The 14,887-nt window shown below is 43.4% G+C and overlaps 1 protein-coding gene across 1 annotated transcript; it reads left to right on the top strand.

Annotated features, from left to right (window-relative positions):
- The first annotated feature begins 527 nt into the window (after nucleotides 1-527).
- On the top strand, nucleotides 528-9,474 carry RBP5 (retinol binding protein 5). Its single transcript, XM_089488968.1, has 4 exons — nucleotides 528-1,274; nucleotides 2,918-3,096; nucleotides 6,868-6,969; nucleotides 9,269-9,474. The coding sequence occupies exons 1-4, from the start codon at nucleotides 1,202-1,204 to the stop codon at nucleotides 9,320-9,322; spliced, it is 408 nt and encodes a 135-aa protein (XP_089345094.1). The 5' UTR covers nucleotides 528-1,201; the 3' UTR covers nucleotides 9,323-9,474.
- Nucleotides 9,475-14,887: the final 5,413 nt, after the last annotated feature.

The following is a 14,887-nucleotide window of genomic DNA, read 5'->3' as shown; positions in this document are numbered from 1 at the left end:
AAGAGAGGGGGGAAGGAAAGAAAAAGAGAGAGAGAGAGAGAAGGAAAGAAAGAGAGAGACGGAAAGAAAGACAGAAAGAGAGAGAGAGAAACCAAAAGAGGGGTGGGGGGAGGGAAGGAAAGATAAAAAGAAAGAGAGAGACCAAAAGAAAGAAAGAAAGAGGGGGAAGGAAAGAGAAAGGGAAAAAAGAGAGAGAAAGAGAGAGAAAAAGATCGAAAGAAAGTAAGAAAGAGAGAGAGAGAAAGGGAGAGGCTCGAACAGAAAAGAAAGAAAGGGAGAGAAAGGGAGAGAGAAAGAGAAGGTAGGAGAGAAAGAAAGAAAGAAAGAAAGAAAGAAAGAAAGAGGGAAGGAAAGAGAAAGAAAAAGAGAGAAAGAAAAAGAGAGAAAAAGGGGAGAGAGAGAAAATGAAAGAGAGAAAGAAAGAAAGAAAGAAAGAAAGAAAGAGGGAAGGAAAGAGAAAGAGAGAGAGAAAAAGGGGGGGGGGAGAGAAAGAGAGCCCCTCCTTCCCTCCGTGCCTGCCCCCCCTTCTCTCTCTCTGGGGCGGACCGAGGAGGGGACTCTTACTGAGGTGGGGCTCCCTCCGGAGGCCCCGCGGAGGAGGAGGAGGAGGAGGAGGAGGCGGTATATAAGCCCCAGCAGAGGAGGGCATGGGGAGGAAAGAAGGAAGAAAAGCAGAAAGCAAAGAAGGCAGCCTCCTCCTCCTCCTTTGCCTCCTCCTCCTAGCCGGTCCCAGACCCCAGCCCTAGCAGCCCTTGCCTCACTTGGCTCCCTGCCCTCCCTCTATCCAGCCGGCTCCTTCCCTCCATCCTTCTCTCTCTCCTTTCTTTCTTTCTTTCTTTCTTTCTTTCTTTCTTCCACCCATCCTGCTCTCTCTCTCTCTCACCTTTCTTTCTTTCTTTCTTTCTTTCTTTCTTTCTTTCTTTCATCCACCCATCCTGCTCTTTCTTTCTTTCTTTCTTTCTTTCTTTCATCCATCCATCCTGCTCTCTCTCTCTCTCTTTCTTTCTTTCTTTCTTTCTTCCACCCATCCTGCTCTCTCTCTCTCTCTCTCCTTTCTTTCTTTCTTTCTTTCTTTCTTTCATCCACCCATCCTGCTCTTTCTTTCTTTCTTTCTTTCATCCATCCATCCTGCTCTCTCTCTCTCTCTCTCTCTTTCTTTCTTTCTTTCTTTCCCTTGCTGTGCCTGCCCTTCCTGCCCGCGATGCCCCCCAACCTCTCGGGCTACTACCGCTTCGTCTCCCAGGACAACATGGACAACTACCTCCGAGCCTTAGGTGAGCCTCCCCACTCCCACTCCCAGCCCCCTTTTAGCTGAGACAGGAAAGGATCTGGGATTGAAGATCCTGCAAAGAAAGTCCAGGGTTGTTGGGTTGGGTTTTTTTTTTTTGGGGGGGGGGGGAGAAGTGTCTTCCAAGAGTGCCTTGGAGCACGTGCAGAGTGCCACCCAAGCAGGGTTTGGAAGGCAGGCAAGCTTAGGCGGAGCTCAGCCCTGGCACTTTCCTTCTCTATTCATTTATCTGAAAGGTTACACAACGAATCCACTCATTGGCAACATCTTCTTCCACCACTTGGCCCTGATGCAATATCTTCAAGGCTTTGAAACATGGCCTCTCCTCCCATCCTGTGATTTCGTGGTAAGCCCTTGCCACACAGACTTGTAAAGTTAGGCATGTGTCGCTGTTGTTTCTGACATTTACAACACAGAAACAATAACAACAACAACAACACACGCCTAATTTTACGACAAAATCACAGGATCATAGGAGATGCTACACTTCATGCTCTTGAAAATACTCCACCAGCCCAAGTGGTGCAGCCTCAGTCCTACCTCTAGTTTGTTAGAGACACTTGGCAGAGCAGTGTCTCATATTTAGGAGACAGCGCTCAGCCAAGCGCATGTAATAAGGTGGAGATAATAAGACTGAGATTCGCATGAGGAACTTTCTGGTGTCTCCCTCAGGAGTTTATCACACTGGGGCTAATTTCGGCATTAAAGAGAGATTAAAGCGCATTTAAAGGATCCCACAAATGAAGCGAAAACAGCAAGTAATTGCACAAATGATTATCACACGCAATTGTGCAAATAAAGTGATACCAGAAACGCATTGTTGCTGAAATCCCAAAAGGAAAAAAAGATGCGTGTTAATGCTTCTTTGTGACCACTTTAATGGCGGGTTTTGTGCGACATCATGTGAAATCATTTTGTGTAATTATGCGATTTTTCCAGGATATTCACAGTATGCGATTTCCTGACCTACTTGCTCTTGAAAATGGTGTCCTGGCTAAGGGACTAGTACAGAGGTCGGCAACCTACGGCCCGTGGGCCGGATCCGGCCCGGAGAGGCCTTGGGACCAGCCCCAGCCCGGTCCTGCCGCCGATTGCCGCCTCCGCTGCAGCTTCCGCGCCGCTCCAGGCGCCATTTTGAGTTCGGCTCCCCAGTTGTCTGAGGGACAGCAACCCAGCCCCCAGCTCAAAAAGGTTGCCTACCCCTGGACTAGTAATTTATCACACAAAGGAGATCGGGAATTTATCCAGGATATTCACAGGATAAACTCCCGATCTCCTTTGTATGATAAACTTCTTAGTCTGTTAGCCAGGATGCCATTTTCAAGGGCAAGTAGGTGAGGAAAGCGCATATTTATTTTGTCTTTGCAGGGATCCTTTTACTCCACTTCATTGATGTGTGTGTTTTATTATATCAAGTGTCTTGGATAAAAGTGGAGAAGGAAAGAGATAAGTTTACTGCAGACTGTTGGGAGTTTTGTTTTTCGTTGCCACTTTTTTTCCTGAGGTGTGGGGTGCCCAATGGTGGGACGAGGGAGGAGGAAAAGCAGGATCCCTTTGCCCCTGTGAGTTGTTCCCTCACGCACCACATCCTCACCTGTGCCCTTTGTGTCGTCCTGCCATCCTGGTTAGACATCAACGTCGCTCTGAGGAAACTGGTTTGCCTCCTCAAGCCGGACAAAGAGATCATCCACACTGGCGACCACATGACTATCCGCACGCTGACTTCCCTTCGAAACTACATCATGGACTTTGACCTGGGGGTTGAGTTTGAAGAGGACTTGGGGCCGGTGGATGGACGCAAGTGCCAGGTGAGAAGCCAAAAAGGCTGGCCCTCTTGGGCCGTGGGAACAAGTCGGCGGTTCTGGGGTGGGTTGATGCCTGGGCAAGGTAGAATTACATTGCCAACGTTGTTTCAGAAACACAAATTCTTGGCCATGCCATGCGCTGGCTCAGCACAGGCTGCCTCTCTGTCTACTTAAAAGGTGATATGATAGCCCTGTTTAAATATTTGAAGGGATGTCATATTGAGGAGGGAGGAAGCTTGTTTTCTGCTGCTCCAGAGAACAGGACCCGGAACAATGGATGCAAGCTGCAGGAAAAGAGATTCCACCTCAACATTAGGAAGAACTTCCTGGCATTAAGGGCTGTTCAACAGTGGAACACACTCCTTCCCCAGAGTCTCCTTCTTTGGGGGTCTTTAAGCAGAGGCTGGATGGCCATCTGTTGGGATGCTTTAATTGAGAGTTCCTGTATGGCAGAACAGGTTTGGACTGGACGTCCCTTGTGGTCTCTTCCAATTCTACGATTCTATGATTCAACCTGACCAGCAGAAAGAAAGCCATTCACATGCTATGAAAAAGCTCTAATTTGTGTAGAGACAAAGAACGAGCCCTATGAGTGGCCTGTTTACTCAAGCAGGGGTTTTTAAAAATACTCTTGGCAGCCTCGATGTACTGTGGTGCTGGAATGCTTCTTCTGTGTCTTCTCCACAATGAGACACCCTTCCGCACAATGAGACAACCTGCATGGAAACGAGGGCATTTCATTATGCAGAGTAGGCTTCAGGTTAGGTGAGGACTCCACGACGTGAGTGCCGCCGAAATTCTGTCCTGCCAAATGCTTTCTGAGATACAAAGAGAGAGAGCTTGCCCTTTTTTCTTGCAACCCCAGGCAGGTAGTAAAAGGCACTGAGGGTCCTAGACATAGTTCCCGGGAACATTCAGTTGGGTGGGCAAGGATCTTCATACCAAGAACCTGATCCCAACTCAGTGCTTTGTACTTTGACAGAAATATTTGGGACAGTTTGTTTTTCTGCAGGGGAAGGTCTTATATGGGTTTTCTCCAGCTGTTTATTATTTTAAACCAGATATTCACATGAACCCCAGTCCAGCACCACAGGACAATATTCTGTCCCTGGTAAAAAAAGGTGGACTAGGGTGAGTTCATTCCTAAGAGCCAGTGATGTGGATAAGTGTTCCACCTTTGGCTAGGCATAGCTTTCAGGAAAGGTTCTTGACATGAAAATGTGGAGGATGTGCAAAGGAAGGTAGAATGTTATATAAAAATAATTTAGCAATAACAAAGAACATCTTGAATATTGAAAGCGCTTGACATTGTTTGGCTTGTCCTTAACTGCTTTGGAAGGGAGGCCCAAAACGGTGAGCCTTTGCTTTAAAGCAGGGGTAGGCAACAATTGCTTTTGGACTACAACTCCCATTCCCTACACACTAGCGTCTTGGGCCAATTGCACTTGGACCCTGCACTTACTCCAAAGTAAAATAAGCAAATGCATAGTTGTTCTCTATAACTTTCAATTAATGTCTGTTCTGCCCCACCCTCTGAGTTACATGGTTGAACAAGGATTTGAAACTGAGACCTTCCTTTAACACTCCAGCAAGTATATTTTGTCACTCATTTTTGCAGCTGGCAGATCAGAATCTAAAAACAAACCTAGAGAAAAGGTCATAAAATTGACAGAACAAAATTATTATCTTCATTCATATGACAAGACAACTAACCAGGGATCCAAGCAAATTCTGGTTTATCTGCAATGCTGGTAGCTGATCACGCACCACTTGTACCAGGAACAGTTGACTCTCTGATCCACCATTTTGGATAACACAGTTGTTCTGCTACCAGTAGGAATGACTGTGTAGCACACACTGGCAGTCCACTCATACCTGATAAACCTGGGCTTGCAGGTATCCCTGGCTGGTTGTGCAGTTTTGTGAATGGAGCCATTAGTTCAGTTCCTTGACTTCTATGACTATTTCCTACACTATTTTCTAAGTTCTGGACTTTTCCATTGTGTGAATGCAGCCATTTTCTTAAGATCATGTAGGCAGTCATTCTCATGAAAATGAATCTTCAGCAGCTTAGTCTTGGTCCATTTATGTACATTCAAACCAATAATTGGAGAGGAATTGTTTCTTTGTTTTATTTTGGGCTATTTTGAAATATCAGCTAAAGTGGTTCCTTGAGCTGTTTTATAAACAAAGGGCATATAGACACAGTCTCGGCTTCACTGAATTCTCACTTCCCATTTCAGTTCATAAAAAACCCCAAAAGCACCTTTGGGATGCCTGGAATAGCATTTATAACATTGTTCTCAAATGAATGCAGCTCTGATCATAAAAACTAGACTCCAGAGCCATGTAAAAGCTATGAGTAAAATTTTGTTCCTCAGATTTTAAAAATTGGAATGACTTACTGTCCCCAGTAGGGTTTACACAATTTCAGGAGCACTAAAACATCTTCTGGTTTGGCTCTTTTTAATCCAGCTGGGCTTTCCAGAAAGTGGAATCTTCAGGTATTGTGAAGTTTGGGTCAGAATACTTAGCACTTACATTGTTTTTGACTGCTTGAACAATACTTTACATGCTTGCATCATCTTGTAGTCTTTATAACAGAGGTGGCTTTTCAGATGTCGTTTGTTGTCGTGTGCCTTCAAGTCATTTCTGTCTCACGGTGACCCTAAGACGCTTATCACAGGATTTTCTAGGCAAGATTTGTTCAGAAAGGGTTTGTGATCCTTGCCTTCCTCTGAGGCTGAGAGAATGTGACTTGCCCAAGGTCACCCACTGAGTTTCCATGATCCAACAGGAATTCAAGCCCTGCTCTTCATAATTATATTCCAACACTTAAACCATGTTGTTGTTGTTGTTGTTTGCCTTCAAGTCAATTCTGACTTATGGTGACCCTAAGATGAGCCTGTCCTGGTGTTTTCTAGGCAACAGTTGTTCAGAGGAGGTTTGCCATTGCCTTCCCCTGAGGCTGAGAGAGTGTGACGTGCCCAAGATCACTCTGGGTTTTGTGGCCGAGCTGGGAATCAAACCCTGGTCTCCAGAGTTGTAGTCCAATGCTCAAAGCACTATACCATGCTGAACTCCAAACCACCACAGCCAGCATAGACAGTGATGAAAAATGGTGGGTGCTGCAGTCCAAAACATCTGAAGAGCCCCATAGTTCCCACCCCTACTGTATACTGACCTTGCAAGAGAAGAAGGTATTCTCTCCCACTGCAGTTTGAGGAGGAAGCTGAGACAGAATGTGTGACTTACTAAGCTGCCGTGTCCATGGCAGAAATGAATTTCAAAAGCAGGCCCTTCTGTTTCCTTGCTGTCTTCCAAATGGATATGCAGTCACAAACACCTGAAATAAAAATACTCAGAAAGAAAGGGAATGCATGTCTAAGTGGCTGTAGCCTTAGGCTGCATTTGCACTGCAGATATGATGCAGCTTGACATTAACTGCTATGCTCAATACTATGGAACCCTGGCATTTGTAGTTTTGTGAGATATTTAGCCTTCTCTGTCAGAGCGCTCTGTTGCCTAAACAAACTACAAATCCCAGGATTCCATAGGATGGAGCCATGACAGTTAAAGTGGTGCCAAACCACATTATATCTACAGCGCAGATGCAGCTTTAACCACTGTGTATGTGTGCCTCAACAAATTGAACTGTCTGCATTTCCCAGCAGCATTCTGCATCATTCTCTGAAGAAAGGCACATTTTGTTTTAGCTAATCCTGTTGTCTGTTATGTCTCCTGTATCTCCAACCTCCCCCACCCCATCGTCAGACCATTGTCTACTGGGAAGGAGATCAGCTGGTGTGTGAACAGAAAGGAGAGAAGCAGAATCGAGGCTGGAGACACTGGCTAGAAGGGGATCGGCTTCATTTGGTGAGAAAGGGGCCCCAGGCAGCTTTACAGAGGAAGCCTTTGGGAGATGCCTACACAATTTTTCAGAAGCCCGGAGCAGCTGGTCTCCCCTTGCCTACAGCCCTTGAAAAGCCCAGGCGAGGCCCCATGAGTTATGTGCGCCTTCTCTGGAGGCAAAGGCCCCTTGACAACAACATCCTTCCCAGGAGTTCAAAAGTTGACTTGGCTGAGCTCAGTGGGAGCCTCCCATTGTCCTCCTGGCTCTCTTTTCCTTGAAATGTGATCACAGCACTTGGGGTGCGGTTTGAGGAAGGGAGGAGTGATTAAATCAAAACACAACACCTCTGCGGGTGATGCTCCTCAAAACCTCAGTGTCACTTCTTGCAAACAGTGTCTGTATGAGATTCCACAGTCAGGGAGATAGTGTATATAGTTGGCCCTCCGTGTCCTCGGATTCTTTACCCATGGATTCAAGCATTCACAGCTTGAAAATATTTTTAAAATATATACATTTCAAAAAGCAAACCTTTATTTTATATAAGGGACACCATTTTACTATCCCACTGTATTCATTGGGACTTGAGCATTGTTATCTTTTGGGGGTCCTGGAACCAAACCCCAGCAGATACCAAGGCCCTGTAGTGGAAAGCAGTTATTTTACAAATCAGCAAGAAGGTAGCCTAGCAAATGGATAGAGAGGCATTCCAGGCCCATTGTATATAAGGGGATTTGAGCATCCATGGATTTTGGTATCCACAGGGGGTGGGGGTCCTGGAACCAAACCCCAGTGGATATCAAGGGCCCACTGTATCTTTCTCGGCTGTGTCCTGTCTCTCAGCCCACAGTATTTCTAACCAGCCCCATTATATGAAGAGACTTCCACCATCTGTAAACATGTGGGGCAGCTGTGCTGAATAAGTGTATTAGGATTCCAGAAAAAAGTTCAGTCATAGATGCCTGGAGGGAGGGAGGCAGAAAGATGGAGGCTTATTCATCACTCAGGAAAGGAAGCAGGATTCTCCAAGCTTGTGCAGAGTGTCTTGCAGGTCAGTGGCAGCCTCACTATACAGCAGATCCTGGACTACACAAGAGAAAACACGTCATAGAAAGAAAACATGGATCTGTACTTAAAGAGTTTATTCAAAGCTAGAAAGATGCCTTAAAAGACATCTGCTAAATCCAGTCTCACACAACAATTTGTATCAATAGAGCCAGCTTCATCTTGGAGAATAAAGCTTCTGTTCAAATGACAGAAGAGTACTAGAGTATATATTCCATTCATTAACTTCCCAAAACTGATAGATAAAACTATCTGCAACTATCAGTAAAATTCTTACTCCAAAATGTATATATAGGATGACAAATACTCTACTCTCTTCAGGTTAGGATTTCCCTGCCTGTGGCTGAATTAGGTATCTTAACATCCCAAAAATGCAGGAATAGGTGCAGTTTGGTGATATTTTGGTTAAGCTGAACAGAAGATACAAATGCTAGCCTCTCAAGCTCACTGGCTTTGAAAGATCCATGTATGGGGACTTGACTGGTGTCTGCTGGCACACTTGTATGGCCAGACCTGGTGAATTGGGACCTTTTTGGGGAAATTGATGAACTCTGCCAAATAGCGGCTTTCTGGGCTCTGTCTGTATGGTCTAAACAAACTGGCCTCCCTCCATCATAAGAGCCCAAACTCTGAGTCTGGCACAAACAGAGCGGAAGATACCTCGTCTTTTCAGCACCAAACTCAGAGTATATCCTCCTTGTCATGGTCTTTAAAAGGCCTCCTTGTTTGCTCCGGTTCTTCCCAGAAGATTCAAAGCCTTCCATTGTGATGTCAGGTGGATATTAAAAATGCATCCAGCTGTGTTACCTGGCTCTGCCAGCGCTGACATCCGTTGCTTACTCTAAGGTCAGAAAAGGTGCCCAGCCATGTGATAGAGGCTGGGTGCCTTGTGCTGACCTCAGGAACAAGTGACTTGACACTGCGGCAGCCATGCCAGACAGCAGCCATCTTGAAAATAGTTCTATGATTCAAATAACCTCAAAAATCCTTTTAAAAAACAAGAAATTTCAACTACAAGGACTTGTAAATCTTGCTATGGATCTCCCCCACAATGTGAAATGGTAATCCTGCCTTAAATATGTTGTTCTTACGCTATTTACAACATCCTGTTTGCACTGAGTTGCTTGCCCAGGATGAACACAAAAGAGAACTCGATGCAGATGGTTGTTCAGACCATTAGGGGAACTGACATGTCTTGTGCGAATGTTTCCAGAGTTGCAGACATAATGATGTCTCATTTTCCTTTTCTCTCCCCCTCAGCGTATGACAGCAGAGGATGAGGTTTGTGTCCAGGTTTTCCAGAAAGTGAAGTAATCCCAAACACAGCATCTGCCTTATACCAAACAGTGACTTCTGGATGCAGCTGGCATTAGAGCTTAAAACTAGGAGCAAAGTCAAGCAAACACTGTCTCACATCTTGTCTTATTTTTCTTCTTCTTTTTGATTAAAATATTACAGACAACCAACATCTCTGACTAAATGCCTTCTTGCTACCCCGTCCCTAGGTATCAAACAATGTATTGCCAGTCATCGTCTCCCTTCCATTCTGTCCCCTCTGCTGTCAGACTATCACTCCACACAATAGCCTACCTGCCTCTGAGGAAGGGGCAAACCTGCCACTTCAGGCTACTTCAGGTTGCAAGAGGGAAGGCCTATTTGCCTTCAAGTTGTTTCTGACTTTTGACAACACTAAGGTGTACCAGAGCCAGCATGGCATAGTGCTTTGAGTGTTGGAGACCAGGGTTTGATTCCCAGCGAAGCTATGAAACCCTTTGAGTGACTTTGGGCAAGTCACACTCTCTCAGCCTTAGAGGATAGTGATGGCAATGTCAAAACAAGAAACCTCATGATAGAGTAGCCATAAGTCAGAAACATCATGAAGGCACACAACAACAGATGGTGAACCTATCATGGAGTTTTCTTGGTAAGATTAGTTCAGAGGGGATTTGCCATTGCCATCCTCTAAGGCTGAGAGAGTGTGACTTGCCCAAGATCACCCGATGGGTTTCATGTCCAAGCGTGAATCGAACCCTGGTCTTCAGAGTTTTAGTCCAACGCTGAAGCCACTACAACATGCTGGCTCAATGTTCTCCATAAGGACTAGGTTTATATGTGCAGAGGTGGTTTTGGATGGAGGAGCATTCACTCAGAATCCCATGACTTCCATTTGAAGCAGTATGGCCTAAACCAGTGATGGTGAACCTTTTAGAGGCCGAGTGCCCAAACTGCAACCCAAAACCCACTTATTTACTGCAAAGTGCCGTGTCCCTCTGGCTTTCTAGTAACAAACTCTGGCGATCTCTGTGTTGGAGCGACAGCACATGTGCCCACAGAGAGGGCTCTGAGTGCCACCTCTGGCACGCATGCCATAGGTTCGCCATCACTGGCCTAAACACAGATCGACTGTCTTAGTAAAAAGGAGGGCTCTGTTTCCTGTGCAATGAAAAATATAATGTGTGCAACCTTCATTTCAAAGATTTTTATAGTAGCAAGGTTAGCAGTGCTGAGATAAGTCTAGCTTGCCTTCTATGGGAGGAAAATTCTAGTTGCAGTCTCTTAGCAAATGGGTTGGGGGAGGGATGTGTTAGGAAGGGCAAGTCTTTTAAATGGGGAGGGGGCAGGTAGAAGAATGGAGCTTTGAGTGGCAGACCCCTTTCAGTATAAGAGTGCTGGAATATCAGGCAGAAAAACAGGAGGGGGACTGTTACAAAGAAGGAGGCTCTCAGCGTGTGGAGGATGTAAAAGCATCCCTGTGGTCCAACTGTGCAACCAGCAATATAAATCATTTCATCCTAACAAAGCTTGGAGACACAGTCAGGATGCAGCATGGCCTAGACCAAAGCTGAGCATATTTCCTAGAGACAAAAGCGGGACATTGGGATGGCAAAAATGGGACGAAGTTATGTCATATTTCATATTCCTGAAAAAATAAGACGATAACAAAAGTTTTATTACATGAACATGTCGAGCTAATAATTATTCTTCAGTGACAGAATTTAGACAAAAAATTAGGTAAACATGAGGGGGACTATATTTCACCACGTTCGTACCATGAATATTTCTCTGATGAAATAATGTATAGCAAATTTCAGTCTTTCAATATCTTATCATAAAACGTTTCACACTCCATGACATTTTTTTTTACATCCACAATTCCAAACGGGGATCTTCAAACCATTTTTTTGCAACATAACGGCATTTTTCTTGAAAATGAGACACAATTGGCATTTATATGAAAAAGACGTAACTGGAAAGATGAAAGAAAAGGAAATGGCCAGCCTACCCAGATCCCTTAAAGTTCAGCTTTAGGCTGGTAGCAGAAATGTTGGTAAAGTCAGAGGGAAGGTGAGGGCAAATGTATCTGCTCTCAGTAAGCAAGTGGCTGCAGCCATGCCTGCCATGATTCAGTATGGATTTGGCAGATTACAAGGGCCAGTAACTGACAACCATTTACTTGTTCTTCCATCTTGATAACAAGCCAGCAATGCGCCTTTACACTCTACACTGGACAAACAGAATGTCTCAATACAAGAGGATAAATGGACACAAACTGGTAATCAGAAATGCCAGTACCAAAAAGCTAGTTGCAGAACATTTCAGTCTTTCTGGAATTACAGGTCTCAGTCCTTGAACAAGGAAATGACAACGGAAGACTAGAAAGAGAAACTGCTAAATTGAATTCTATTCACAAATTCCAACCCATTAGCAGAGATAGGAACAAAATCAATGTCTTCATGGTGCACTACATATATTATTAATAACAGAAGTCCTCACTACAGTGCAGGTAACAAAAGGAATCTTCACATAGAAACTTGTGCACCCAAGGAAACTGACTTTTGGTAAGCAGGTCTATTGCTTTCGCACGTCAACATGAACTGACCATTGCAAAGATCAGGAAAATTTGTATCACCCTATGCAGCCCTTTGAAATTTAGGGCAAGGGTCATGATTTGTATAATTCTGGATCCTATTACAGGTTCCATCCTGCTCCCACAACTGCAAATATACTTCATATCCTGAAATCTGGCTATCATTCTGGACTACACTTGAAGACATGGATTTATAGCCTCAAAAGCTCATGTCATAATAAAAATTACTTGGTTTTAAAGGTGCTGCTTCCCTTCATGCCGCCTGCCCGACCAGACAGTGGGTAGCACTTACAGCACTCTGGCAGCACAGCAACTACACACCGCATGCCAAAAGGAGCGCTGAAAAGTGCCACCGTAGTGGCAAGGGCACCCTTTTTCTGGACCAAAAAGAAGAGGTCCAGAAAAATGCTGGATTGGGGCTGCGGTACGCAGTTGCCATAGCCCCAATCCGACACTCAAAGGGGCGGTATGACGCCACCCCTTTAGGGCTGTCTGTTTAGGCCCTAAGACTTGGAAAGGCAGTCATGAAAGAACTAGATAAGAATTTCAAGTGTAAAGATAAATCATTAAATACCAAAATAAGAGTCATCCAGTCCATAGTATCATTGAATACCAAAGTCAGGATTATCCACACCATTGTGTTCTCCAGTCCTTATGTATGGTTGTGAAAGCTGAACAGTGAAGAAAATCAACTCATTTGAAAAGCGGTGATGGAGAAGAGTTCTGTGGGTACCACAGTTTGCTTAAAAGACAAATAAATGGGTCCAAAAGCAAATCAAGACTGAACTCTCACTTAGAATTTGGACCAAATATAGGAGATGGATTAGTATGAAAAACCCCTTATGGCTTTCCTCCCAAGAAGTGATATTTGACCCTTTGAAAAATCTACCAGATGAACAGAAATGGATGACATATGAAGATATACTAGTTAGGAAAAAGGATGATTTTGTTTAAAAACCTTTGGAACAATTAAGGGAGGAAGGCCATAATTGTGATTGGTTTCTGTATCATCAGATCAAATCCAAATTCAGAGAAGATTAAAAAAAAACCCTAGGATTTACAGGGAAAATGACGGAATTAGAGAAAATTATGTTAAAGGGGAAAAAGTCGGGTGCTTTATCGGCCATATACAAGAAACTGTTAGAATACTGGTTGGAAAAGGAAATCATAAAAGATAATATGATAAGATGGGCGGTAGACTGTAAAAAAGCTTTGGACTTGTCACAGTGGGGGAAATCTTGGAAAGTAAGACTTAAATATTCTACCTGTCAAGATATTAGAGAAAACTATTACAAGATTATTTACAGATGGCATTTATCACCAGATAAATTGGTAAGAATATATGGAAATGGACTAAATCGGTGCTGGAAATGTAAAAATGAAAAGGGAACCTTCTTTCACATGTGGTGGGAGTGTGAAGAAGCTAAGAGATTTTGGATAATGATTAGAAATGGAATACAGGAAATTGGCAAGTTAAACTTAAGTCTTAAACCAGAGATCCTTCTGTTAAATATGATACTAGATGAAACCGAAAGGAAACACGGAAGAATAATTTTCTATATGTTGACTGCAGCACGATTAGTATATGCCAGATATTGGAAAGTTAGTAAAGAAATTGGAATGGAAGAATGGGTTTTAAAACTATTGGATTTGATGGAAACGGATTTGGCATCAAAAAAATTGGAGGACAGAGGAAACACTTGATATCATTCAGATCAGGAAAGGAAGGAAGGCAATATAGAAAAAGAAGATTGGGAAAGAATTATTGATTATATTTCTGAGAAATGGCCAAATATCCAAAATAAAATTGACAAGGGCTTCTTGAAAGAGAACTGATTACGTATATCCAATTAAATCCATATAATAATTTCCTTAAAGGAAAATAAAATAAAATAAAGAAAAGACAGTTTAGGGCCTGTTACAGACTGCCAAAATAAAGCTGCTTTGGGTCTCTTTGGAGGTATGCTATTTAAATGATGCATGGGTCCTAAGACTCCGGAGGTCGCGCCAAAGCCACACTCCATTCCTAAGCACCGGAGTGCAGCTTTGGTGCAGCTTCCGGATTCTTAGGATGCATGCATCATTTAAACAGCATACTTCCAAAGAGACCCGAAGCAGCTTTATTTTGGCAGTCTGTATCAGGCCTAGGTAAATATCACAATTAAGCTATTGGGCATTACGGATATACAAGTTATTGCGTCAAATAGATAATTGGAAATTACAGATATTTAAAGTAAATAAAGAAGGAAAAGTAGAAAGGACAGAGTAAGAAAATGAAATGGTTTGGGTTTGCTTCGGAAGTCTTTTTAATTTGTCGAATGATTGAAGGTATGGAAGGAAGAAGGAAGGTATGATTATGAGAGTGATGGGGGCTGGTTATGGGGGGTGGGGGGGATTGAATTGCTATTTGTTATATGTAATGTGAGTTGTTGTATAGATGTTGTATGTGTTTATATTATTTGCTTAATAAAAAAAAAGACTGAACTCTTACTTGAAGCAAAGATGACTAAATAGGCTGCCATACTTTGGACATCTCATGAGAGGACATAACTCATTGGAAAAGATAATAATGCATAGTAAAGTGATAGATAGTAGGGAAAAAAAGGGAGACTGCACTATAGGTAGATTTATTCCATCAAGGAAGCCACAACCCTGACTTTGCAAGGGCAGCTGATAACCAAGGAGGTCTCTCATTTATAGGGCCACCATAAGTCAAAGTTGACTTGATGAAAAATAATAACAAAAGTTGGATATTATTATTATTATTATTATTATTATTAACCTTTATTTATATAGCGGTGTAAATTTATACCTCCTTTATAGTTCAGACTAACACCCAAGGTTCATTTACCCACTCTGCTGATGTAGAAGCTCCTAGCTGGCAATGATCTTAGGTATAGGGTCTATAGAGGGTCTATTTCAGGCAATCCTGGGCAATCATATGCTTTGTTAATGTAGAAGAAAATCAGTTTTTGTGAACTCAGTGGCACTTAGGTGCAAACAGGATTAGA

This window comes from Sceloporus occidentalis, unplaced genomic scaffold, assembly GCF_023333645.1.
Source record: "Sceloporus occidentalis isolate IW3139 unplaced genomic scaffold, rSceOcc1.0.p SCAF_1, whole genome shotgun sequence".
NCBI lineage: Eukaryota > Metazoa > Chordata > Lepidosauria > Squamata > Phrynosomatidae > Sceloporus > Sceloporus occidentalis.
The sequence above is the reverse complement of the archived record's forward strand: the minus strand, read 5'-3'. Positions and strand labels throughout refer to the sequence as shown.